The sequence below is a fragment of the Molossus molossus genome, unplaced genomic scaffold (genome assembly GCF_014108415.1).
Source record: "Molossus molossus isolate mMolMol1 unplaced genomic scaffold, mMolMol1.p scaffold_m16_p_14, whole genome shotgun sequence".
Classification (NCBI taxonomy): domain Eukaryota; kingdom Metazoa; phylum Chordata; class Mammalia; order Chiroptera; family Molossidae; genus Molossus; species Molossus molossus.
In genome coordinates this window covers 32966241-32993662 of record NW_023425349.1, presented here as the reverse complement: position 1 = coordinate 32993662, position 27422 = coordinate 32966241, and the positions used below count along the sequence as shown (strand labels likewise).

Genomic DNA, 27422 nt, shown 5'->3' with positions numbered 1-27422 from the left:
TCAGTCTGGGCTCAGCCGTGCGCCTTGCCCTGGCCAGTGGGATGCGAGCAGACACTGGGCAAGCAGAAGCCTGTCATATGCTTGTGCGGCTGGGTGTGCCCCTCTTACTTCTGCCGTCTCCCTGGCGAGCCTGCTACAAGGAGGAGGGGGACATGGAGAACAGAGAGGAACCCAACCTACAACAGGAATCAAGCCCAAAGTAGATCAGCAATCCCCCAGCCAACCCCAGGAGCAAGAACTAGAAGAGATGACTGTGTTTTAAGCCTTGAGATTTAGGGTAGTTTACTAAGCATCTGTGCTGTGGCAATAGCTGATTGATACAAGACTTCATAAATGTTACCTGTTCTTGTTTTCATCGTGCTGCCTGGGACTTTCTTTCTTTCTTTTTTTTAATATGTTTTTATTGATTTTTGAGAGAGAGAGCTAGAAACATCAACGTAAGAAAGAAACATCGATCGGCTGCCTCCGGCATGCCCATGCCATATACACACACTGGGAATCGAGCCCACAACCCGGGCATGTGACCTGACCGGGAATGGAACTGGGACCTCTCAGTCCATGCGACGATGCTCAATCCACTGAGCCACACTGGCTGGGCTGGCTGGGACTTTCTAAGGACACCTATCCACATCTGAGCAGAGGTTGGGCACCACCTGATGGGAAAGCCCAGAGTGTACTGAAGCCTCAAATGTGCTTGATGGCCTGTGATGTAAGGACTCTCCCTACACTGAGCTGGGGATTCCGTGACCTCGAAGTGTATGGGCACATTCACCTTCTCGGTCCCTTCTCTAACAAGTTTCAGGCATGTCACCAAGGCCGGGGGTGTTCAACGGTCAGTCAGCACAAGGCCCCTGCACTGGCTGGCACACAGTAGGTGCTCAGAAAATATCTAAGATGAAAGTAGACGAGACTGGGCGCGTTCGGGGTGGTATGGCCATAGACTGCCACGATGAAATTATTCAGACAGTGATTCTCCATCTGAAAGGAACCTTGGTTCCCATCTCACCAACATCTCAGAAAGCCCTGTACCATGAACTCCACAAATAAGTAGCCCGTTTTATGTTTTTCGCTTAGATGCAACTTTTTCTTTCCATACAGCCCCTCTCTAGGTAGGCTCTCCATGCGCACTAACGGGGGGAAATGTGAATCCAATTAACTTCAAATTTAGCTCATAATGAACTTATCTCATTTTGCTACCAGCTCACTTCTCATCGTGTGGCAGTAATTAACCACTGGGGGTTGTCACTCCCAGACACATGACATGGAGATCCTCCCAGCCCCTCTCTTCAAACCCTTACAGAATTCATTACTCTGACAACGTGAAAACCCTTCACTTTGAATACCACAGGGCACCAACTGAACTCCCCCTCGATCTACCTGACTGTGTGCCAGCGGGGGGAACGAAGAATGTAAGCCACTGAGAAGCCAGGAGTCGCAGTGGACAAGACAGGAGGTGGGGGCAGGCTGCTGGCGGTGGCTCGCTGGCCAAAGAGGGTCCGCCGCCTCGACAGCGCTGGGCTGGGATCCTGCCCGGGGGAGGGCCAACCCCACGCACAGGGCCCAGGCTCTAGGGAAATGGCAGAGCTGGTTGGCAGAGGCGAGGTCTTTCACAAAATGGCGATTGTATCCACCGGGGACTTCTAACGCCCAGGAAGCCCGCACGTTCCGGGAAGGGGCATTGGTAACTTGCGTTGTGACCTCAGGTCAGTTCCACCTCTCTCTAGGCCTTGGTTTCCCACCCGAATGTTCAAGCGGTGGGAACAGATGGCCTCTCAGGGGGTTTTCTGCTCCAACGTCCCCTAAGTCAGAGGCATCATTTTTCTGCTGTGTTGACAGAACCGGAGGCTGGTGCTGGCTGCTACAGAGACGGGTGTGGGGGTGCCTGCCCGGCTTGCCTCAGCACTAGTGCCCGCAGCATCACACCCCCTGGAGCCCCTGGATTAAAGCCTAGTGAGAGGAGGGTGAGCACGAGTCTCTTTTCCTGCCTCCAGGAAAGGAACTCCTAGAAGCAGATGGGGGCTGCTGCCCTGCACGCTATTGCCATGGCCACTCACCAAATGTCCACCTGGGCGACCAGGCCCCTGGTCTGGGAGCAGCCCCTACTCAGCTGGTTTGCAAAGGAAGCTAAAACTCTGGTTTCGTTTCATTTGGGAACCTCCTGTCTGTGTGAATGTTGACAATAACCCAGTTTTTGAAATATAGACTGAGGGCCCAAGAAAACTTGTGCAAGGCCATGTTTAGCTCTCAGACTGCCAATTTTCAACCTTTATCCTCAAATCCCTCCAGTCCTGCCATCTTCCTTGTTTTTGTGGACGACCGCCCCAGCCTCCCAGCCATGCCAGCTTCAGGACAGCCTGCTCCCTCATGTCCAGTCAGTCCCCAGGCCCCTCCGGACACTCCATGCCCCCAGTGCCCCCTCCATGGCCCTGATCTGCCCCGGTTAGAGTGTTCTTCCCTTACCCCCATTTCCTGAAAACCTCTTCCCAGGTCCCCAGCCTCACCTTCTGTCTGGACTACCTGTCAAGGCTCCTCGCCCGGCGCCCAGCCTCTGAACCACTCGGCTCACCCTGAAGGACCACCCGGACCTTGCAGGAACCCAAGGGGGGCCCCAAAGCCAAAGCTCTGATTCTGTCCCGGTGCGACCACTTCACCCAAACCTGCAGGCGCTTCCACAACATTTTCCCAAAAACTCTTCCTTAGAGTCACAGAACCATTAGAAACCTTTTCGAGTGTAAAGAAACACTATTAAAACTTTAAAAAACAAGTGATAACGGTGGGATGCATAACCCTTCAATGTGATGGGCACTATTTAACCCAAGACTCATACCTGTGAGAGACTCATTCCTGGGAGAGAGTACCCCTGTGTTTGACGATTCTTTACTATGAGATTAGAACCCAGACACGGGGAAGTTACAAGTTATCATGTAGATTTCTATCAGGTAGAAAAGATAACCCCAAAAGTTAATAGGACATTAACCAAAAGTTTAATAGGACATTAACCAATTTTGTATCTAATCTAGTAATTTTATTCAACTGTTTTTTTAAATGCTTTTCTTGATGGACAATATAAACCCCTAGTTTCTAAAATGCTCTTGGAACCACTTTTATCTTTTTATAGGTTCCCTCACTAATTTATGAGTTGAATAAAATTTTCACAGGTGTTCATTCTTTCTATATTTGTACATGGGTTAGCTTCTTGACTTTTGTTGTTAATCCTCACTGGAGGATATTTTCTCCACTGATTTTTAGAAAGACTGAAAGGGGAGAGACAGAGAAACATGAATGTGAGAGAGACACTTCACTTGGTTGCCTCCTGCACCAGGGCCCAGGATTCGGACCTGCAACCCAGGTATGTGCCCTTGACCAGGAGTCAAACCTGCGACCCTTTGTTCTAAAGGCCGGCGCTCTAACCGCTGAGCCAAACCAGCCAGGGCTGTTCTTACCTTTTTTAAAACTATGACATTTGTTACAGCAAACAGTCAACTGTGCCTGAGTGATAGGAGCTAAAGATTTTCAACCAAACCAAAGTAGATGACAGTAACCTGTCACCTGACGGGAGGGGGAAAGACACAGCCCGACACTCTGGATACAGGAAGGGGACTGATCCTGCCACACAAACCCCGGTGCTATGTGTACACCTAGTGTGTACACCTCCAGGCTCCTTCCTTCCAGCTGGCATTTGAAACGTGTAACAATTTGCACAGGGGCTGCTTTGTAGTCTCCCTTTGTTCAGACCTGCCCAGAGTAAAGAGTGGGCTGAGCCAGGAGGTGCTCAGGGGGCACAGAGAAGGGAAAGGCTGGCAGCGATGTAACAGCCCAACTCGCCTGCACACAATGGACGTACCAACTGCCGATGAGCCGTATCTTGTCATTAGAGCCGACCTGGCCCACTCCTAATGACAAGTTTATTAGCCATTCGTTTAGGTGGTGTTATTTACTTAGAAATAATAACCCTAAATTTCTGTTCTCAAAATTACTTAATCCCCACCTTTAACTAATTCTGACTGCCCTCCCTTTATTGTCCTGGCTAAAGATCGAGTATGGAATTGCAGAGCGGGGAAGACAACTCTGACCACTCGTTAATTAGGGCACTGTTTGCTTTGTAGGCTCAACACTCCCCATTCCTTCACTTGAACCACCTCATCTACTTCCCTGGAGTCACTGGGAACATCCAGGCTCCAACCCTGTGTTTCGATTTCGAGAGAGTGTTTGAATTTCATCCGCCTGGCATTTTAAAGCAGACACGGGGGCTCCGTCAGTATTTCCATGCACATTTACGACATGCTCTTCCTCAAACTAACAACTGTTGGTCTGACATAATAAAGCGACAGAGGCAGGGTTCTAATGAGCACGGCTGCAGAGAGTCTGCCACACTCGGCTCTGGGCGTCCGCCAGGACAGGCACTGCTCCAGAGACGACGGAAGCCAGGGAACTGTGAGCCAGCTCACGTCTTCCTTCCTTCCTTCCTTCATTCACTCATTCATTCATGAATCATCTGATACTCACTAAATTCTAAGCACCTTCCTGAGTACTCCAGAGGACCTGGGAGATAATAATAATAGCAATAATACTACTACTAATGTCCACAACAGTAACAATTAGCATTTGTTCAGCTCTTTTTTTTTTTTAATCCTCACCCGAGGACATTTTTCCATTTTTTGTTCAGATAGAGGGGGAGGGAGAGAGAAAGTGAGAGAGAGAGAGAGAGAGAGAAAGATCGACGTGAAAGGGACACATCGAGTGGTCACCACCCACACGACCCAACCAGGGCCGGGGACATAATGCAACTGAGGTACATGCCCTTAGTGGGAACCGAACCCGGGTCTTTCTGGAGCACAGGCCGACTCTCTAATCGCTGAGCTAAACCGGTTAGGGCTTAATCAGCTCTTACCACGTACCAGGCACCATTCTAAGTGTTTTGTATGTATTATCTCATTTAAGTATCATAGCTACCCTGGGAGGTATAATCCCCAATTTGCAGATAAGATACCCAACTAGAAAGAGGTGGAGCTGGATGCAAACTGAGGCCATCTGATGTCAGTCATGCCTTTACCACCCACCTCCCTGCACTGTTCTGTTTCAACAGGCAAATTGCAAAGGACAGAACATACCTCTCCTTGACCAGCAATTCTACTTCTAGGACTTTACCTATGGAAATACACAGAAAACTACATTTACATTTCAGGGGGGAAAGTAAAGAGGAGGGAAGGAGACAATCCAAGTTTCTATCATAATGGCCGGGTTAATAAATGATGAGACTTCCCTATGATGGAATACTACACAGTTTTAAGAAACAGTGAGGTCGATTTGAATGTGTGGATTGTGCAAAGAGCGCCAAGATACATTATTGAGTGAATGAAACCAAGTGCAGAGGAACACTATGATTTCATTTGTGCTAACAAAACACAGGTAAAATCTATGCCGACAGATGTGTAAAAACATTACTGAAAGTATACACAAGACATTGCCAACTTTGGGGTGAGGGGCTACGAAAGGGAAGGCGGAGACTGGGGGAAGGAGAGTTACTTTCCATTTTATATTTTTCTGTATGGTTTGAATATTTAACTACATGCATGTATTACTTTTGATTTGAAATTAACTTTTTGATTTAAAATTAACTTTATCTTAAGAACCAGACACTGCCTATGCCCCTGAGGGGCTCGCTCACAGTCTCAGAGGGGAGATAATAATGAATCCAAGATGCTCGGAGCGCGTGGCTCCTCCCTGCCCCCTGCTCCCACCTTTGCAGCTCCCTGGCCAGAGCTGTCACAGCAGGGCCTTCTCACTTTCAAGGACAGCATCGAGGTGCTGGGAGCACCTTGGCCAAGTCATATATTCACAGCTCAGTCCCACCGGCCTCCCCTAAGCCAGCATCCAGCCCTCACAGGGGCAGTAAATACAGTGATGTCCCGCCAATCCAAAATGTGCCATCAAGCCATCTCAGCTCTGAGAATCTGGCTGTGAGGAGCCAAAAGGTGGGCACAAAGCCTGCTCCTAGAGTCCCTCTGGGCACCAGCTCTGGCGGGCCCAATCGTCATTTGCATGCAGTTTCAATGAGCTCAGTGGCTTGGTTTTCCAGCCCCCAGCAGATTGAAAACAGCAAAATAAGAGGGAGAAGAGAGATTTCTTCTGGCAAACTGACATTAGGAGAAGTGACAGGTGACAGGTGAGCAGCAAGGATAGAGACAGGGAAACAATATAATCAGACCTAAGACATCCAAACCGTAGCAGTCGGGGGTGCCTGGCGGAAGGGCCAGCCACCCGCTTACAGACCTGTGTAGCGGGCCAGGTTTAGTACTGCCACAGAGATGACCCCGGGGGCTGTCGGAGGAGGAGGTTAACTTACGTCACTCCAGCATAATGATGAGTATCTCTTACGCGAGAAACTGATATGACAAACCAGTGTTTTGAAAGTTGGCTTGGGACCTATACAATCATAAGTAGCAGATGGAGAAAGCTCAGTTGTCCATCTCAGTCCAGGATGGCGCCCTGGAGAACTCGCAGACCGTGCGTGGCAACGGCAAAGACCGCCAGGAGCCCAGACAGCTGACGGAGACCCACCAGGCCTCCACTCCTGGTTCGCCGCGCATCCTCCCACACTGGCTGGGAAATACCGAGAATGCCTCTTTGGACCTGGCTGGTTTGGCTCAGCGGATAGAGCGTCGGCCCCCGATCCAGAGAGACCCGGGTTTGGTTCCCGCTAAGGGCATGTACCTCGGTTGTAGTTTGTCCCGCTAAGGGCATGTACCTCGGTTGTAGTTTGGGGTCGTGTAAGTGGCAGCTAGTCGATGTGTCTCTCTCACATCGATGTTTCTCTCTCTCTCTCCCTTCCCCTCCCCCTCCCATTCTATCTGAAAATAAATGCAAAAATCTCCTTGGGTGAGGATAAAAAGAAAAAGAAAAAAGAAAATGCCTCTGCCTCGTGACGTTTCAGAATCATGGTGTCTGGACAGAAATGGGGAGATCAGCCAGTCCCACAAACCCCCCGGCCCCAACTCCAGGCCAACAGCATTTCATTACATCTGTGAACCTCCAGGCTGCTAATGCAGAACACACTTCCCAAACCTGACAATGGGAAAGTCCTCCTTCCCAAGCGTTGGAGTCTACATAAACTAGATGATTCCTAAGTGGAAAATGGAGGGAATACATGGACACACAGAAAGCATTGCGTTTCCCTGAAGAGGTCTTCCAGGTTGGGGGACATTATATCTTTGTAAAAGAGCAGTGTTGCAAGACAGAGACAAGGGCCACAGGCTGGCAGTCTCCACCCAGACCCTGGCTCCACACTTGCTGGCTGTGTGATCTTGAGTGAGTGGCTTAGTCTCTCTGTGTCTCAGTTTTCTCAGCTATAATGAAAGATAATCCTATCTGTTTTATAGAATTGTTGCATGGATAAAATTAACAAATGAACGTAAAGCTCCTAGCATCAGGGCTGGGCACAGAGAGGACACTCGACAATGTCACCCGCCATTGTGTCTGCCCACAGTATTATTGAACAACGATAGATAGTTGATAGTAGCTAGCTCTGTTGAGCAATTTCTATTTGCCAGACACTCTTCTATGTGCTTTATGCACATTATCTCATTAAATTATCAAAACCATCCTACAAGGTAGAAATTATTATTGTTGTTGCAGTGGTGGTGGTGGTAGTGGTTACTAAGAGGCTGAGTGAGCCTAGTGGTTAAGAGCAAAGACTCTGGGTGCAGACAGCCTGGGTTCAAATCCCAGCTCTGCTACTTACTAGTTGTTTTGTAACCCTGGACAAGATTATGCCTCAGTTTCCTCATCTATAAAATGGGGCTAATGATGGTATCACCTTTTTAGACTGTTTAAAAGGATGGAAGAGTTAGGACATGTAAAGTCCTGGCCCAAAGTGCTCCCAAATATTTGCCATGCCATTATTACTGCCAATATTCAGAGGAGGCAACTGAGGCTGAGAGAGGTTAAGTAACTTGCTCAAGGTTGCACCGAATGTGAGTGGGGTGGGGAGGAGTAGATACCCAGGCTGCCTGTGCTCTTGACTACCAGGTTCCATGCCTCGGAGGGGTTTGAAATGAAGTGAAGCGTTGGAGGAGGAAGCTACTGGATCTTTCAAGCTGAAGGGTAAGGCCAGGGCTGGAGGACTGAGTGCGAAGGCCCCCTGAGGCCCAGCCAGCCCTGGACTTGGGCTCAGAAAGCTCGCTACCTCCTTCCTGTGCCTTCAGACAAGTCCCCTCCCCTCTCTGAAGATTCTTATCTGTGAACTAGAGTCTTAACCCCAGGCCACCCCCCTGCAAGGGAGTCAAAATGCTAGAGACACGAGGAAGGCATATTACCTGGTTCTCTACCCTTCATCTGTCTGCCCATTTATTCAAGAAATTGTCAACAAGTAAACGTCTAAGCCAGGAAAGGTTCAGATAGGCTTCTGATTTGTTCACAGATCCCAAACCAGTGGCTCAGCTGGTCCACTTTTGGTCCAGAGGGCAACAGGATGGTGGACCTTACAGAAAGCCAGACCTGGAACCAAGAAAGCCTAGCTATGCTCTGATTGTTTCCCCAAACCACACAGAGGCCACAGCTGGTAGCTGCCGAAAGGGGCCCACAGGAGAGGCAGGCTGGGCAGGTGCGCTGTTTGCCAGGGAAAACCAAGCCCACCCCACAGAGGTACCTTCCAGGGTGCATGGAAAATTAACGTGCAGCAGAGAACACGCATTGAATCACACCGCTGGCTGGCCCTGCAGACTGCCCAATCGCCAACCACCCCTCCCTGCTCATCCCCCCCCAGAGAGGCCGGGTCAGGTGCAGACGCTTCTGAGAGGCCTGGTATCGTGCTTGTAAACCACTGCCACTTCCGAGATTAGCCCTGCCCTGCCTTCTTCGTGGGCCATCGGGAGCCCCAACATGGATCACAGGAGTGAGAGTGCTCCGTGCAACCTTGGTGGGGTTCTACTGAGCAGGGAGCACCACGCAGGGATAAGTGCATGAGTCAGCGAGGCCTGGGTTCAACCGCCAGTTATTCACCACAGCTTGGGAAACTGAGGCTCAGAGAGAAGACATGTTCTGACCAAGATCGCACAATTAGCAAAGCGCAGACATAAGATTCGATGCCAGCAGTCAGGCTGCAGCATCGTGGAGAAGGGGGCACTGGAACTGGGTCTCAGTAAGCAGGGTCCGCCAAGGGGATCGGGAGCAGGGCGGGAGCAGGGCCAGCACGAATGGCCCCCCGACACCAGCGGATGAGCCGCGAGAGGCAGTGTGCTTGGGCCTTGGTCTAAGCTTCCTCAGGCACAGGCAGAGGCTGGACTGAGGCAGGTGGGCAACTGGGGTGTGAGGTGTGAGAACCGGGATGTCAGAGGTGGGAACGGAGAGCCAGGGCCAGGAGAGGATACACATGTTCTGGGAGCGGCCTTCTCAGTGGCTTGAAAACCACTTTAGAATCCGGGAGCACCAGAGCCCGAAGGATGACTGGCACCCTCTGAGACCCCAAAACCACTCAACCTCAATTCTAACTGGTTCACATAAAGGGCTTACCAGGAAGGTTTTATCTGAATAAAAGTTTTACTGACAAAAAAAGTTTAAAAATTTAACAACTGTTGGAATATCATGAATGGGCCAAACTACTGGTGTGTGAAGAAGCTGCTTCAAGGGCCAGGCCTTGCCCAGAGTGTGCACAGCTAGGCCTGGCCCTGAGCCACCATGGGCCCCGATCCGAATTCCCTTCCTTGGTTTCCTGTTTTTTTTTTCTTTATTAATTTTCTTTTTTTCTTTTGCATTTATCTTTAGATAGAGCAGGAGGGAACGAGGGAGGAAGAGAGAGAGAGAAACACTGATGTGAGAGAGACCCATCGAGTGGTTGCCACCCACACGACCCCAACCAGGGCCGGGGACAAACTGCAACCGAGGTACATGCCCTTAGTGGGAACCGAACCTGGGCCCCTCTGCTCCATGGGCCGATGCTCTAAGCGCTAAGCCAAACTGGCCAGGGCTTCTTTATTGATTTTAGAGAGAGAAGAAAGGAGAGGGAGAGAGAGATGGACACATTGATGAGAGAGAACATAGATCGGCCGCCTCCCGCATGCCCCACTGGGGTTTTGGCCCACAACCTGGGCATATGCCCTGACCGGGAACCGAACTGGCGACCTCTTGGTGCCGGGGGGGATGCCCAACTATTGAGCACAACACTGGGCCTTCCTTGGTTTTTCGATTCCTTTCCTGCCTCTTCCCTTTCTCTTCACAGAGCACCCTTCAATTTCCAGAAACTGACTCAATGTTTTTCTCCCAGTAGTCCAGGGCACAAACGTCCCCATGCACAGAAAGAGCAGTTCCCTCTGTGAGCGGATCTAAGGGTGCAGGCCCTCTCTGGGGCTCCGCAGGCCTGGCTGAAGGCAGCATGCCTCTGGGGGGAAGTGGGGGCTGAGCCCTTGTGGGACAGCAGGTGCCCAGAGTGACCTGGGGCCAGGGAGGAGCAGCACTGATGAAATCAGCTGGGTTCCTGCCCAGAGATAGTTCTAAACATGCCGTGTGTGTGTGTGTGCGTGCGTGCGTGTGAGGGGGGGGGAGGGGGTTGTCACATCTTTGTATTATTGACCCTGCTGATCCAGGAAGGTGGGGGACCACACAGAGGAACAAGATTTCACAGAATTCCCCACGGGCTTCTACCCTTCATGCTACCAACAAATGACTGTACCTCACTGAGCCTCACTTTCCAAATCTGCAAAATGGAAATATACCCCTTGCACTGCCTCTCAGGGCTCCTGGGCTTTGAAAAGGGAGGAAGGAGAGAGGGAGGGAATGAGAAGGAAAAGGAGGAAGAAGGCAGAGCCTTCTGGTAAAAAGATAGAAACATTCCAACATGTATCTGCTTGAGTTTTAAAATCCGACAGGCCTCTGCTTGCCACTCCAGCCAACCCCCTACTATTTATGTGACTTCAGGAGGTTATCATGTGATTTCCGCCCCGTTTCCTTATCTACAAAATGGAAACAATAACACCCTCTTCACAGGGCTGCTTGAAGTCTGAACCGGGTCACCTGGGAGAAGGAGCCACATGGAGCCTGGACTCATGGCCACCACGCAGCGAAGGCCTCCCCTCTCCCCTGGCCCGGCCCCTGGTCCCTGGAATCCCCTCCCATCACCTTCTGCTCCAGCCGTGCCCACCAAAATGAACCTACTGGGCAGGAGGACTCAGAGAATTAAAACATGCCATCAAACAGCTTCTTGACGGGAAATGCATAGAAATTTTCGGCTCCATTGACTTCTCAATCTAATCTTGTCCTCGATGCACATCGTGCGCCAGGCGGGATCTCGTGGGGTTTGCCCAGCAGGAGGCAGGCGGCGTCTCGACTGCTGCTCTCATCTCTCCGCACCGTGAGTGGCATAATGAGGGCACCCAGCAGACTCCAGGGCAAGGAAGTCCAGCCTGAACACCCTGGCACCCACAGGCCCAGCCTCTCCCACCAACACTCCTAGAGTGGAGGTTGGGGGCATCACCAAATCACAGCCCCTCTACATCCACAGCTAACTCTGGCCACAGTTCAGACTCTCATCCACCCACCCCCACTGTCTCCCTGGCTGGCCCCGCCTCCTCCGATACGCAGTCCCTTACAGAAGGACCCTGTACTCCTCCGCTCCCACCCTGGAGGGTTCCCCGCCACCTCTGGATCAAGCCCGGACATCTCGCTGACCCCCATTCCTACTGAAGTAGTGTAGGCTCCGGCCCCCCACCCCCACCCCTGGCCCTAATCTTGCCTCCAAGCCTCAGCAAATGTTGCTGCTGTGCTCTGACCGCACCCAGCAAACTCATCTCTGTCACCTCCCGCGGGAAACCTTCCCAGGTGCCCCAGCCTGCCCTGCCCACCCCCAGCTCTCCCTCCTCGGTGCTCTCAGAGCCTGGGCCCAGCTCCATGGCACAGCACTTGCTGGGAGACACTAGACTGAACCCTTCCATGGCAGGGACCGTGTCCCATCGACCTGTTTCCCTGTGGTGCCAGCACAATGGTTGGCATAGATCTGAGGCCAAACCATTGCTTACTGGTTCACTCATTCATTTGCTCAGAAAACCTTCCCCAAGCCACTCTTCGGGGCTGAGCCTTGTGTCCACTGTTGGGGATTCCATGTCGTCGGACAGAGGGCACTTCCTATCCTCCCCACTGGAGAAAAGCCACCAGCCTCAGTTCAGCAGCTACCCAAGTTCTAGCAAAGGGAAAGGTCCCCAGCCCCCCCCCAGGACCCCCCAAGGTGGGACTGTGCCACTGGATCCTTGCTTCTTCCCTCAGGCCAGGCACTCACTAAAAGTCACTCACATCTTGAATAAAGAGCCCGACAGCAGAGCCAGCTGATAATTCAGCCTTGTCATCTTGGAGCTCTTTGCTCACTCCTTAGTTCCCCTGACACCACTGAACACCTTACCTTCCTTTTGTTTTGGGAAATTTCCCCCTTAAGAAATAGGCTCCTCAAGACAGAAGCCAGAAGCTTGGGCTCCCAGCGAGGACACGGGCGCCTTACTGGCTCCACCAAGCAGACACACATACGTGAGCCGTTAATTCCGAAGGTAGTGACCAAGGAGAGGGCGCTTGTGGAGTCATCTGCCAAGACAGAGGTTCCACTGGTGACATCTGCTGTCCGGCGGTGGCACACGAGGCGAGGGCTCCGTGCCTGCCGGCCTCAGCGGTGTCCCCCAGAGCAGTCCCGCAGTGCGCTCCGTTGTCCAGGTGTGGCTTCACTGTGGTTCAGGTGGGGTTCCCGGCTATGAGGTCTCCAAGCCCGGCTCTGTGGTCCTCTAAGTCTCCCAATAAACTTTAGAAAATCCCTTTTCTGCTTAAGCAGCCAGAGAGAATTCTGTTGTTCTCAACCAAGAGCTGTGACTGCCACAGGCTCCGGGACACGGCGCTCTCTGTCCTTTGCTGGTCACATCTTCCAGACTTCTCCATGGCTTCCCCTCTCCGGCCACCCTTTTTCCCGAGTCCCTTCCTAGATCTCTGCTCCTCTCGACCCCTTTTGTCTCTACATATGCACTGAGTGACCCGTCTCCTCCATGCTCATAACTTCCAAATCCATATGCCCAGCCCTGACCCCTCCCCCACTGCCCTCTAGATGTTTCCCCTTAGACATCCCTGGAGCACCATGGAGTCCAAGTAACCAAACCAGCTCCTCTTCCTGTTGTCTTTGTTTCCACTGTTGGCTCCATTACCCACTCAGTGCCCCAAACGCCAACCAGGGAGCCGTCCTTGATTTCTGTATCTCACCTCAACCTGGTAGTTGACTACTGCCAATTCTACTCCTCAACATTTTCCCTCTATCCTCACCTCTGCTGCCTGCGTCCAGGTCCTCATTCCTCCTCTCCAGGACTTTTACAACCATCTTCAATACAGTAGGTCTTCGTACTGAGTCTCATCCTCAGTATGTCCACCCTCTGTCAAGACCCCAGAGAGATTTCTTTGAAGATGCTACTCCTCCCTACTCAAAGTCCGCCAGGGCTCCCCAGCATCCGGAGATTGTGATCCTAGGTCCTTGGGAGCCTCCCTGGTCTGACCGCCTCCCTCATCTCCAGCTATACATCTTACCACTCCCTGAGGGCTTGTATTTCCTCACTCAGCCTTTATCATGTTGTTCCCTCTGCGGGAATGCCCTTTCTCACCTGTCTTTCCCGCCTGGCCAATTCCTGCTCATGCCAATCAGCACAGTGTCACCTCCTGCAGGAAGCTTACCTTGGCCACCTTCCCCACACCACCTCAGGAAGGCATGGGTGGCCCTCCTCTTGCTCCTGTGACATCTACCACATGCTTCTCTCATTGTAGTTCCACCTTTTATTTATTTTTATTTTGTTTTAAATCCTTACCCGAAGATATTTTTCCATTTATCTTCAGATAGAGTGGGAGGGAGGGAGAGAGGGGAGGAGAGAGACATCGATGTGAGAGAGACACATCGACTGGCTTCCTCCTGTACGACCCTGACCAGGGCCAGGGACCGAACTGCAACTGAGGTACGTGCCCTTGACCAGAATCGAAGCCGTGACTCTTTGGTCCACAAACCGATGTTCCAATCGCTGAGCCAAACTGGCCAGGGCTGTAGCTGCACCTTTTTAAACATGTATCAAGCACTCTTAATGGGGCAGGGACCTTGCCAAGAATTTACGTGCATTATCTCATTTAACCCTCATAACAAGCCTATGAGGAGAGCACTATTCTCATTCCTGGATGAGAAAACTGAAGGTCAGAAAATTGCAGTGATCACCGCCAAGATCTGCAGCTACGCAGTGATGCGTCTAGGATGGAACCCAGGGATGCCTGACTCCACACCCCAAGTTCCGAACGGCGAGGCTCTGTGGCTTCACCGGGGAAGCGGCCCTCTGCGTGTGCCCCGAGTGGCATGACCTTGGCCAAGTCATTTCGCCAAGTTTCCTCTTCTGTAAAGGGGGGACCAAGTCTCTCCCTGCCACCCTCCCTCACAAGATCCGGAAACTGGCAGGTATAAAATCACTTGGCAAACTGTAAAGGGTGGTGCACACGCAAGAAGGTATTAGCATACTTTAGGATTTGGTTTCACTGAACACTTTCCTTGCCCACCTTGAATCGAGGCCTGCCCTCTGCTCCTGCCTTCAGAGTGGGGAGGGCTTCCACTTTCCTCCCTGGCCCAGGTGGCCCCTGGGATTGTTAAAGTCACCATCCGGCTATTCCATCCTCCCTCTCAGAACACAATTGTGACAGTCCAGCCAGGAAAGGAGAGAGGAGGAAAAATCCATAAAGGCTCGGCCAAGCGGCGGCCGGTGGAGTTCTCCAGCTCCTGGCCACCAGTCAGTGACGTCAGGATTTATAACTGTATTAAATGGTGTGACAGGCAGCCTTGATATATCAGTTCCCCCTTCTTCCCAAATCACAGACAATAAAAGCTTTGTCAGTGAAAGTCATTCATCATCATAAAGACCTGAGACATCCCAGTCATCAATTTCACTCACATCCTTAATACACTGGAGAGAGTGCAGGAGTCGAGCACCTCGCAAAGGGGGAGGAGAAAAACACGAAAGAAGATTGAACAGGAATAATTACAAAGGTCAAAGAAGGGATTCCTCCGGGGGTGCCACGGGCAGGGCTGGCTGCCGGAGGTGTGCTCAGCCCACAGAGAAACTGGGCAGTTGGTGGGCATGTGCCTGGGGTAGGAACCAGCTGAAATGGGCCACAGGACCAGAGGAAGGCGTGTTGGGAGGGCAGAGAGCTCTACCCTGGGCTCTGTGGCCCCAGCCTGGGTTCTATAGGAGTCTTTTACTTCATCAGCCTCATTCGCAAGAGAGATTTAAAGGTAATAAGAAAATCACAGGGATCTTTTGGAACATCCCCCTATATTGGCACAGATGGCTATCTGTGCCAGCTGTGGTCTTCTTTGGGCAACACCTTTTGAGCAACTGTCTGGGCAGACACTACTGGTTGGGAAAGATACCGGAAGACTGCCAGGCCAGCTGGGGAAGAGTCAGTGCCCACGGCCATTAAGTACACCCTCTGCCACCCCTGCCCCTCCCCTGGACCCTCTGGATGCCCTCCCCAAATCCAGCCACCATGACCATAATGGAAGACAGGGATCCAAGAGACGAAGAGAGACCCCCCAAGGCTCCATTTGATTAGGCGAGTCCTCGAGCCCCAGCCCGCCCCATGTGAGGACCAGGGCAGCTCCCACCCCATCTGGGTCCCTGCCAGCCTGTCCACGTGCCTGGGCCAACGCTCCCACCCTTCACCACCTGGACTGCTGCTTGGCATCTTCACTTCTCCCCTCTCAGGAGGGCAGGGCAGTAGAGGAAGAGAAACCAGGAAGCTGGCTGGGTGTGGTGAGTGCTGGGGACTTGAACGGGCCTGTCCTGCGGAGACCCAGGACGTAAGTGGCATAACCCTTCCACCTGTGCTTGACCAGAGACAGAGTAAGAAAGTCTATTTAACAAAGGCAGTGACAACTATTTTTCTTTTGCTTTCTTTCCTGAAAACAAAAAAACAAATGAGAGCTTTGGTTTAGGTGGGAAGTTGCTGGAAGTGCTGCCCCCCTTCATCTGACAGGGAACGGCCTGGGCAGGGGGTGCCACCGGGGCTGAGAGTTCTAGGGTTGCCAAGGAGTTGCCAGGTGGCCTGGTCCAGGTAGAAATATGCCAGAAGGTACAACATATTAAGTCTCCCAAGAAAGAAAGAAAATGATGCCTACTGTTGTCTGCCCTTCCACTCAACAAACCTTCGCTCAGGGCCTACTGAGTGCCGAGGTCTAGGCTGGGCAGGTCTGTCTGGGTACAGGCTGACTTACGGGGTGCCAGCTGTTGGAGAGTGAGTCAACCTAATGCCCTTCAACCAGATACCACCCAAGATTTAGACAAGCCACGCCAGACAGAACCCCCCAACATGGGGCCCGATCCACCTAACTGCATTGTTTGTGGTCTGTTCTCCACATCACACTCTGCCCAACTCAGGCTCCTCCGGTCAGATCTCCTGCCTGTCACCGATGGACTAGGGGGAGGGAGGGCAGGCAGTTTGACACAGTGGTTAGGTATGCAGCCTCTAGAATTTGACTGCATTTGAAACCTGACTTCACCAGTTAGGAGCTATAGGACCTTGAGCACATTTCTGTGCTCCTCTATGCCACAGTTTCTGCATTTGTAAAATGGGGATAATACGACTAACTCCCTCATAGGGGTTTATGCAGATTAGACAAGTTAACATATGTAAAGTGCTTAGAACAATGCCTGATGCCTAGTGAACAGGAGGACAGTATCAGTTACTCCTCCTGATAATGGGCTTACAGGGTCCTGTTCAGGACTGAGATGGGGGGGGGTCCCCTAGCCACGGACCTAGATGCTAACCCTCCAAAGAGGCTGCTTGCCGCTCCATCCTTGAGGTGGGCATGTGACACCATCCTGAACCTGGCTTAACAGAGGCTTACAAACAGAGCCAGTGGGTCTGGAAAGACAAACACTTCTCTGGATGGGCAAGTTCAGACAGCAGCAGGTGCCCTTAAAGATTCATGCTGAAACCAGCCTTATCAAACATTTGCAGAAGATCTAGGGGTGGAAGGAGAAGTTCTAAAGCCTCCCAGGTAATGAAAATAAAAGCCAATAGAGACCAACTTAAGAGAGGTTTTTTTTTTCCCTTGGCTGTGAACATTGGGAGAAAAAAGGCAGCAGACCATGCATTTGGAGAGAAATAATAATTGTGATAATATCTTACATTCAAATGCCCCTTATGCTCATCAAAGATGTGTAAGCATGTGAATTATGTCAATAGCCTTGACAACAACCTAACAGAATAGGATTTAAGGAAATCAGTAACACTCAATCATAGTAGACAGCTCATTTGTTCATCCATCCATCCATCCAACAAACACTTCCCGAGTACCTACTATGTTCCAAGCCCCTTGCTAGGCTGTGCTGGGGAAGGCAGAGATCAGAACCTCATGGTATGCAGAGAAAGTTCAGTTGGAAACAAGGAATCATAAATCAAGGTACAATGAGATAAAAGGCAGGGTGACCCAGATAAAGGGTAACATCATTTTAAATATGGGGTAATTGGGGAGGGCTTCCTAGAAGAGGTGGCACCGGGGGACTGATCCCTGGATACATGCTTTAAAGGCACATGGCAAAGACTGGCAGCCTGCTGGCTCCTCAGTAGGTGTTGGAGATCCTTTTACAGGCTAAGCCCTGCACCAGCCCACATTCACCTTACTGTTGGGGACACAGGACCTGAGCACCTGGCACTGTTAAGGTGGCACAGGCTCCATGAGCTCTGAAGAAAGGGCACAGCTCTTTCCAGCTTCCAGCTCACATGCACTTCACCACGGTCCTGCAAGGACAGAATCGGCCAGGATTACAACTCCTGTTGGGCCAATGTGAGAACTGAGGCTCAGAGGAGGGAAGGGTGCTCCCACCCTCACCGGGGAGTTGCGGCAGAGCCGGGATGAAGATCCGTGGTCCTGACATCAGGTTGGCCCAGTGCTGCTCCTTTCCCAGCAGACCACCACCACCTGTGGGCAAATGCCCGAAGCCTTCTAAGCAGAGGAGCCAGCAGAAACAAAGGCTTGGAGTCAGGGCCTGGTATGGCTGAGTTGGGAGGTGGTAAAAAGCCAGGCCTGGATCAGCCTCCATAGACCCCAGTCACCATAGGTCTAGATGCGCTGCCGGTGAATGTGAGAGCACTCTGCTTGGATACCTCTGACGCCACGAAGCTTACTACCAACACAAGCAATACAGTCCAGGGGGAAGGAGAAAACCAGCTCCGCTACTCCTCGCTGTGTGGACTCAGGCAGTCTCTTTAAATGTTAGTTGGGACAAATGGCACCAATGTTTCATAGAGTAAAGGATTAAATGAACCAAAGCACATAACAAATGCTCAATAAACATTAGCTATCATTGTTATTATCTCCTGAGGCAGCCTATTCCAGTTTCCAGGGACTCAAACTGTTAAATAGTTCTTTCTCCTCAACTAAAGCTGCCTCCCGGTGACTTCCCCTGATGCTCCCCTCCTTCTCCCACAGCCCTGAGCCCAGGGGAGGCAGAGGCCAGGCCCCAGGTCAGCTCTCTTTAAGCCAACAGCCCTGGGCCTGTCGATGACAAGGTTCCCTGCCCTCTCCCCTCCTGCACCCGGTCCTTCTCCATCTGCAGTTCTGGGTGTCAAATACTGAGGGGAATTAACTTCCTAGCCCTGGGGATACGGATTCTCTAGACTATACTGCTCGAGAAAAGTTCATGATGGTTCATCCAGAACACTGGAGAGAATGGGAGTTCTGTACCTACCAACATATTGGGTGTCCATGAAACATGCAATGAACATTTAAAAATTGAACAACAGTATAAAGAGTAAGACTCTATGCTTTTGATTGTAGAAAAGGTTCTGGAAGGACATGACATCAAACTGTCAACTCTGATGACATCAGCAGACAAGTTAGGAATGGGGTGAAGAGGACAGTCACAGGTTCCCACCATTTGAATTTATTTTGCAACGAGCCTGCATTACTTTGTGATTAAAAAGGAATTATAAGAGGCAGGCTGAGTAAGACTAAAGCAAGCTTCAGAGCAGAGATGCCAAGAGAGTGTTTTTCCCCAAAGTCACGTAGACACTGCATCCTCCACAAAATGCTCCCCAGTCTAAGAGAAGCAATTGTTCCCTCCCCCATGCCTTCCAAAGCACTTGGCTTCTCCCGTGATTTCTACCTTTCTTTTTCTTGCTTGTTTTATGTTGTTTTGCTTTGCACACTTACCTCCCCCATCAGACTATGAGTACGTTGAGGGCAGGACACTACATCCCTCAAGATCCAGCCTAGGCTACGGTCTGACATGAAGGAGTTGGGTTTTGATGGAGAGACGAGTGAATGAATGAATGAATGAATGAATGAATGAATGAATGATGAATGATGAATGGACTGCCAGGCACTACAGTTTGGTACATTTTCTCTTCTTGATAACTGCAAGACAATGGAGATCTCTGACCAGGAGAACAAGCAATTTCCAAATAATGAAATCACTATTTTAGGAAGATGGATCACAGCAGGGTGGGCTGGGAGGCTGGAGGCCCAGAAACCTGCTCGAAGGCTATTTGGAAAGGTCGGCTTCAGAGCTGCCCGCAAGGGTAAAAATCTATGAGTGCATTACCAGGACGGCCATCCGGCTTTGTTTATTTTTATCCTACAAAATACAAGGTCAGAAACAACCAAAGTACTTTCCTCTGAAATTATTTTTTTTAATTGACACTGCACTTGACACAGATATTAATTTATTTATTTAACAAACAGTTCTTGGGAACACTGTGCTAACCTGAGAGCAAATCATATTTTCCTCTGATGTGCATTTTAGTTACAGAGATGCTTGAATTTCATGTTGGCTTTAAAATGATCAGATCTCCAGCTTCTCTGAACCTCTGAGTATCCTTCTAAACACTAAGATTCCAAAATTATAGAATTTGGGATTTCTGTAGAATCTATGACTGTGACTGTGAGTCTATTTAATGATCAAAACCCAAATATATATATATTTTTATCCTTACCAGAGGATATTTTTTGTTCAGACAGAGCGGGAGGGAGAGAGAGGAAGAGAGAGAGAGACAGAAACATCCACATGGAAAGAACACATCGAGTGGCCGTCACCCACACAATCCAACCAGGGACGGGGACAAACTGCAACTGAGGTACGTGCCCTTAGTGGGAACCGAACCCAGGTCTCTCTGGACCGCAGGCCGACGCTCTAACCGCTGAGCCAAACTGGCCAGGGTGAAACCCAAATATTTTAAACCCCAATCAGATTCACCTTGACTCTTTCTGGAGTGCAAATAGCCACATCTGGGAAAGCTCCAGTCTTGGACGTTACGTTTTCTCTTGGGGTTGTGGTACCCTGAAGCAGGTCAACAACATTTAGTTTGGAGAGGGTGACGTCGCTGCACTGGGACAGATGCTGCGTTTTTCTGGAGAACTCTGCACAGCGCGCCAGGCCCTCACACTGCACCGGTCCACACTGAGCGGACACCTGGGGAAGCCGTTCCGGGCAGGCCGAACAGCCTGAACAAGGCCTGGAGCCAGGGACAGGCAAGGCCAGTTAGCCAGCCTGTAGGCAGCCCTTCCTGGCTTGACGGGGGGGTTTCTGTTGGGCGGGAGTAGAAATAAGAGGACCCAGGAAGGATGGGGCGGGAGCAGGTTAAAAAACTCAAAGCCCACAGGGCAGCAGGCCAGGTGAGAGCCAGCTGGCCAGGTGGAATCTGGGGCCAACAAGAGACTGCAGCTCCTGAGAGGGGCCACCACTGCCAGCTCTGTCTGAGTCAGGCCACAGGAAAACGTGGACCCACGTGTTCCAATTTTTCAAGAGAAGTTAGCCCTTTTGCTCTTCATGTTAAATCTGATTTTTAAGGCACTGTTAAATGTAACTTTTGATAGTGATACCGTGACAAGGTTCAAAGAATTAAAAATGAAAATGATATCCAGTAAAAAGTCCTCTCCGCACACTCAGTTCACAGGGTCATTAAGTTCCTGAGGCTCCCTCCAGAGTTTATGCATGTGTACACACGCACAGATGTGCGTTCCCGCTGTCCCTCTCTCCTTTCCACAAACGGCAGCACCTGTGCACACTATTCTGGCTCTTCCACGACGAACGACCTCCAAGAGCCTTCCCTCTCAGGACACAGGAGCTTCCTCGTGCTCCCCTACAACTGTACAGGGCCCCAGTGTATGGACGAGCTTGCTTTGTGCAACCAGTCCCCTACTGGTGGGTGTTTGGGCTGTTCCTCTCTGATCTTTAAAATGTTAGGGCTATGTTTTTAAGTTTAAAAAAACACTAAGCAAACAAAAGCACCTTTGAGCTGGATCACAGGGACACCGAACGCCAGTGGAGGGAGTGCCAGGCGGTGCCGAGGTCTGAATGCACAGCACGAGCCCTGGCCTGGACTTGGCAGACACCTCAGCTTCCGGGTTGCCAGAGGGAGAGGAGATCACTTCAGTGGAGAACAGCTTCTGGTTGGTCCTGTTTAAAGCTTCGTTGCCTCTAAGGCAGTGAAAGCCCCATCACCACAGGTGACCAAACCCTGGTGTAGAACAGACCCCAGCGCTACCTTATCTCTGAAGTTAGTTTCCATTAACTTTGAGAGTCCCCCGGGCCTGAATGTGGGCTGAGCCCAACTGGCAGTGGAGAGAGAACTGAGAAATGGTCCCACCCTCTTGTCATCTCATTTGCTCATTCATTTGTATATTTAAAAGGCGTCTCCTGCTGGCCGGTGTGGCTCAGTGGTTGAGCACTGACCCATGCACCAAGAAGTTGCTGGTTCGACCCAGTCAGGGCACATGCCCAGGTTGTGGGCCAAATCCCCATGGGGGGCATGCAGGAGGCGGCCAATTGATGTTCTCTCTCATCGATGTTTCTATCTTTCTCTCCCTCTCTCTCTCTAAAATCAATAAAGAATAAAAATTTCCAAGAGGAAATGCCTTTCTCCCAAATCTTCAGAGGCTTCTCGTGGTTGGGATCACAGGTCAATGCGACCGTTTTAGAGAGGTCCTGCTCCGTGCCCCCTCCCACTCACCACTGCCCCTCAACCCCAGTCTCTCTTTACTTTCTCCCCCAATTTGTTTTCTTTAGAGACACACCATTAAAAAATTACACTGCCCACTGTTTCTGTGTTTGCTGTGAATTGTCTAGCTCTCGCCAGCAGGGAAGCCCAGTGAGGGCAGACTGTCTGCCTCGGCCACCATCACACTCCCGGCCGGGCACGGAATGACAGTCCACTGCACAGTAACTGCCGCCGTTCTGCTTGCTCCCCATGCACACAACCATGCCGGCACCCGGCGCCTTGCCCGGAGCCCAGGAAAGCTCCCCACTGAGCGTGGTTGCGGGTATTATGCTGATTGCAGTTTTCATTATTTTCCCTGCACCTTTTGGCTGTCTGGATACACAAGGCATTTCTTTTCTTTTTGCTTTTGTTATTCATTATGATTCACTCGGGGGGAAGAGTTATATAGTTGGTTCCGACTGAGCCTCAAGAAGAATCATAAAAAACATGTCAGAGAAACAGAGAGACCAACATGGCTGTTTGGGACAGCCTGGCAGCAGGCCAGTCTTTTTGGTGCAAGAGCTCAGGAATATACTATTAACTACCACTCACTGAGGGTTTACCATGGGCCACACTTTATGCTCAGCCCCTGCATGGCCCACACATGAAACCTCGAAGGAAGCCTGGGAGGAAGTGGGACTGCAGGCCCCACTGTGCAACTGGGGAACTTGGCATGGAGTCTAGTAAGTTGCCCAAGGTCACCCGGCTAGAATATGGACAGCCTGGATTTCCTGCTGAATTAGTCCAGCTGATCCCACGACAGCAGCAGGCTGTGAGGGCCAGGGCCCTGGGTGAGCCCCAGTTCCAACTCTAACTCAGCGGATGTGGGCTCGAGGTCACCTGCCCTCTCTGGACCTGGGTCTCTCCAGCTGTGAGGTGAGCAGTAGGACCACATGACCCTCCCATTCTGCCGGTCTGTGATCGAGATGTGCCAACACTGGGGTCCCAGACCCCTCCAGATCTCCTTCTCCCACAACTGCCCACACAAACTCAGATGCCCCCCTGCTGGCTCTCAAACCCTCTCCCCCTACAGCTCATTATACGCTCGAAACAGCCAAAGGAGTCAGGCGGGGCAGAAATTGCCCTGCCCGTTTCATAGTTAGGAAAGTGAGGCTCAGAGAGGACACACTGTTGGCCGAAGAATAGGACAGCTTAGGTGGCAGAGAACAGACTTAATCCCACTCCTCTGACTCCCTGTCTAGAGCCTCTCCTCCCGCCCCAGCTACTGCTGAGACGAAAGAGGCAAGAGAGGGTGGACTTTCCTGAACATCCAAGTTTGGGGTCCCGAGGCTCCAATCATCGAACCTCAGAGCTACAGCAAATCAGAGCTGGTGGTCTTACAGACTTGGCAGTCATTCTGTCTGTCCCTGTGGGCATTCACCTGTTGCCCATGTATGGTCTCTGTTGCTTAGAGGGGACAGTGCCCCGGGGGAGTCTCAGACCCCAGGGCCTGGGCCATCCACCAGGCCAGTGTTTCCCAAACTTTTTGACTAGAAGAAGACTCCCTCCGTCTCTTCCCGACACTCCAACCTGCTGATGCAGAGAGATGGTCCTCAGGGGAGGGGCCAGGAGGACACCAGCTGCCCACTCCTTTGTTCTCTCAGGCAAAGGGTCGGGTGGGCACAGCTGGGGGCAAGATTGCCAGGCCCTTCACTGTCCTCCCTGGGAGGGAGGGCGCACCTGCAGATAATTAGTCCCAATCAGGATGGGCCCAAACTGCTGACGATGCAGGAACCGGCTGGCCGTGTCACTGCTTTGCAAATGGTGAGCAGTTTCTGAACCGTGGCCCTGGCTGGTAGAGCAGGGGTTTAACTTAATATTTAATGTGGCATATAAACGACGGAGAGAAATCGACTAGTTCTCTACTGAGATCTTCCCTAGTGTGAGTGCTGGGATGCAGCAGCCGGAGGCCACCTGCCCAAGCCCCGCCCCCAGACCCCAGGCTGCTGGCCCCAGCAGAGCCCTGGCTGGGCTCACAATCCAGCTGTGGGAGGCGGTCAGGCCTGGGCTGGAATAACTAAGGCCACATGGTGACGGGGGCCGCTCTACCCCAACAACTCCTGAGGACATTCCTTCAAGGCATTCTGATATTTTGCAGTGGGGTCAGCAACTGTCCCTAGGAGGTGTTTTGAAAATCTGTGGGGGCTTTGACATGATGAAGGGGCATTATTGGTTTACAGTGGAGCCATCCCACGCAATAGTTTTCCTTCATTCTACACTATTGTCATGTCTTGCCAAACATTATATAGGAAAAAAATCTGTTGGTAATTATTTGAATCCAGAACTGAACTTCATTTACATATAAATGTGAATTTGCAATTTCCACAGTCTTACCATGCACTGAATATTCTAGGAGTGCAACTACCGTGTACGCTGGCCAAAGCTTGTACCTTGTTTTACCTGGAGCTTTGCCAAGAGTTGCTCACCTATTGGCAAAGTCAGTTCAAAGTATGAGCCAGTGTGAGGCCCTATGTCCACACGCCTGCACAAGTCTGTGTTCAGGACTGCTGCATTCACGGGGATTCTGAGATGGGGTAAGCCCCAGACTACTTCATTAGGTTTTGCAGGGCATTCGACTCAAATTCCCTTTCAGGCAGGCTTATAAGGTAAATGAGAGGCTGGGTGGGGGCCTGTCTTGAGGGGTTGCTGCCACTGAGCCCCCATCTACCATGACCATGTGGGAATATGGCCCAGTGTGGCAAGATTTTCTGGTTTTTCAAGTGAAGCCAGAAATTCAGATTTAAATTTTTTAAATGTTGATTCAAATTTGTAAAAAGTCCTATGTGGGCCCAACCAACCATATCTGTCCCTTGTCCAGCTGGCCACCAGTTTACCACTTCAGTAGACTGGAGTCTCAGAAGTGCAACCACACTTTCAGCGTTTACTGGCTCGTTTCTCACCTAAACAGGCTTGTGCACGGATGGAGAACGGACTTGTCTTGTGATGTGCTGAACGCCAAGCTTCCCATGAACTCCAGTCCCAATATCAAGCCCTCCTTCTGCAGAGCAGTCCCCTCGGGGATCTCATTCGATCCTCAGAGGGCTCTGAGAGACCAGGACCATTTTACGGACGGAGAAACTGAGGCTTGGGATGTGTCCGAAGCCCCCCAGATCATCTGTGTGGCAGAGTGGCCGGCTGTGCAGGCCCTGGTATCCAGTTTTAACGTCACTGCCCACTAGCCCGGTTCACTGGTAAGCTGTGTAATTGCCCCAACCCTCAGTTTCTTTATGAAACGACATGAACAGAATAGTACCCACTCCCCGGGTTCCTCCGAGGGTAAAGAGTTCACCTAGCAGAGTACATGGTACTTGGTAACTACTCAACAAAGTGACAGTTCCCATCACAATGAACCAGCCCAGCTTCTTTTACACTCTACCACCCCCACCATCCCAATTATTTGTAGTCTCTTGGAAAAAATAATGACCAGGACCTAGGGATTGAAGGCTAGATCCAATTTTCCCCTTGCCCCTTACATTGAGCAAGTCAGGGCCCCTCCCTGAGACTTGGGTTCTGCATATATAAAATAGGGGTGCTGTCAGAGGTTTTGTCACGGACCTCTGTGACACCAAGAGAGAGGACCTCATAGAATGTCACTCTGACTGAAGCTCTTCGTGTCCCCATCACTGCCCCATTGGAGTCACCTCCCAACCTGCAGGCTTAGCTGCATGTCAGGTGGACAGGGGACCAAGTCACTCTTGCCACCTGATGGATCCCCACATGGTGCCCTAATCTGTAAACAGGCCCGGCTGCTTCTGCCTGAGCCCCTGAGCCCCAGGCTAGCAGACCTCGCAGCCCAGGTCTCCCAGCTGGGTTCGCCCTGCTTTATGAGCTGGTCTCAACCAGACCCTTCCCCTGCAGTTCTAACTTGAGTCCAGCCCCCAGCTCCTCTGATGCAACCACAGCCTACCTGCATTTCAAAGAACCCCTGTCTCTGTCACTAATCACTGAGCCCTGCCTACCAGCCTACAGAGACATCCTGCTACCTCTGGCTGGCCCCCAAGGCTCTGGCCAAGTGCCACCGTCAGTCCTCACTGTCTGTCTGCACAGTATCCGAGACTGCCTCCTGCCTGCCAGGTTGGCCAACCTCCCAGAGCTGGCAGCTGAGTCTGTCCCAGTGCTGCTGGAGCAGGGAGGGGTGTCTGTCTGGGTCCTTCCTGTCCAGCCCGCTCTGCAGCAGCAATCCCAGCCACCATGAGAGCGCTCTGAGAAATAATAATAGCGACATGTATTGGGTGCTTGCTGTATGCAAGACAAAAGTCTAAGCACCTTATGTGCATTAATCCTTACAACACTGTGGGGTAGGTGCTATCACCATTTCTATTTTAGAGATTAAAAAAAAAAAAAAAAAAACAGCTCATAATTCTTATATAACTTACTCAAGATTACACAGCTAGTCAATGACAAGTTCAAACCCAGCAGTGGGCCTCTAGGGCCCGAGCTCTTCATTGTTACACTGACAGCTAAAGAGGCTGGCCCTGGGCCTTCCAGAAAGGCAGTTGCTTTGCATACACCAAGCGCCTTCCAGCCTAAACCTCCTGCCCTTCTTGACTCAGCCGCTGCCTGGAAGTCTGGAATGCCCACCGGGATCTGCCAGGAGGCCCACTCATAGCCTTGAGGCTGGAGCCGACCAGGGCCGCCTATCTTACGAGGAAGATAAATCTCAGACCTTTGAACGCTTGGGCCCACACACAGGGGATCCCAAACTCACCAGGCCCTGGACACAAGGCTTCCCTGCCACCCTCCCAGCCCTCAGTCCATGTGGTGCTGCTCTCCTCCAGCTCCATCAGAGCGATCCACAGCCGTGGCTCATCGCAGCCCAGCCCCAGGCCCCAGCGGTCTCCTGCCTGACCTGTCCCAGGACCTCATAACCTCATCAGAACAAAAATGACCTGTCAAGTCCAAAGAAGCCGTTCTTCCCACCACACGCATTCCCATTCCCTCCCTTTCTCTCTCTCTCTCTTTCTCCCCCCGCCATCACCCCCCACGCCCCAGGTGCCCTCACCTGTCACGATGGGGTAGGTCTGCGGCCCAGGCACGCTGCTTCCGATATCGGCAGGGGTGGGGCTGGTCAGGTTGGCCTTCATATCGTCCAGCCCTCCGGCCAGTGAGGCCATGGCTGAATACTCAGGGGTCTGGAAGAGAAAACAAAACAGAGACCTCTCAGCATCGAGACTCCAAAGCACCCCAGCCAAATGCCACTGCCACATTCTGGGCTCAGCCACCTGGCTGGCTGCCACGCCAGCACCAAGGCCTCCGCGGGGCTCGGGAACGCCCACATGTTGAGAGGGTAGATTCGGCTCAGCAGAGCAAGACAATGTCCACAATCAACAATCCTACTCAGGTGAAGAGGTGGGCAGAATTCAGGGCAGCTTCACAAGAAGTCAAACCCAGCTTCTCTGTGG

At 51.5% G+C, this 27422-nt stretch overlaps 1 protein-coding gene across 6 annotated transcripts in view; it reads right to left on the bottom strand.

Moving 5' to 3' along the window:
• PAX5 (paired box 5) overlaps positions 1-27422 on the bottom strand; it is a 167497-nt gene that overhangs the window by 41721 nt on the left and 98354 nt on the right. For 5 of the 6 annotated variants that reach the window (XM_036260991.1, XM_036260992.1, XM_036260993.1 and 2 more), the window contains one exon: positions 27023-27152. The exons of the other annotated variant lie outside the window; for it this stretch is intronic. In XM_036260991.1, coding sequence (XP_036116884.1) covers positions 27023-27152 — 130 coding nt within the window. The remainder of the gene's footprint in view (positions 1-27022; positions 27153-27422) is intronic. 6 annotated transcript variants of the gene reach the window in all.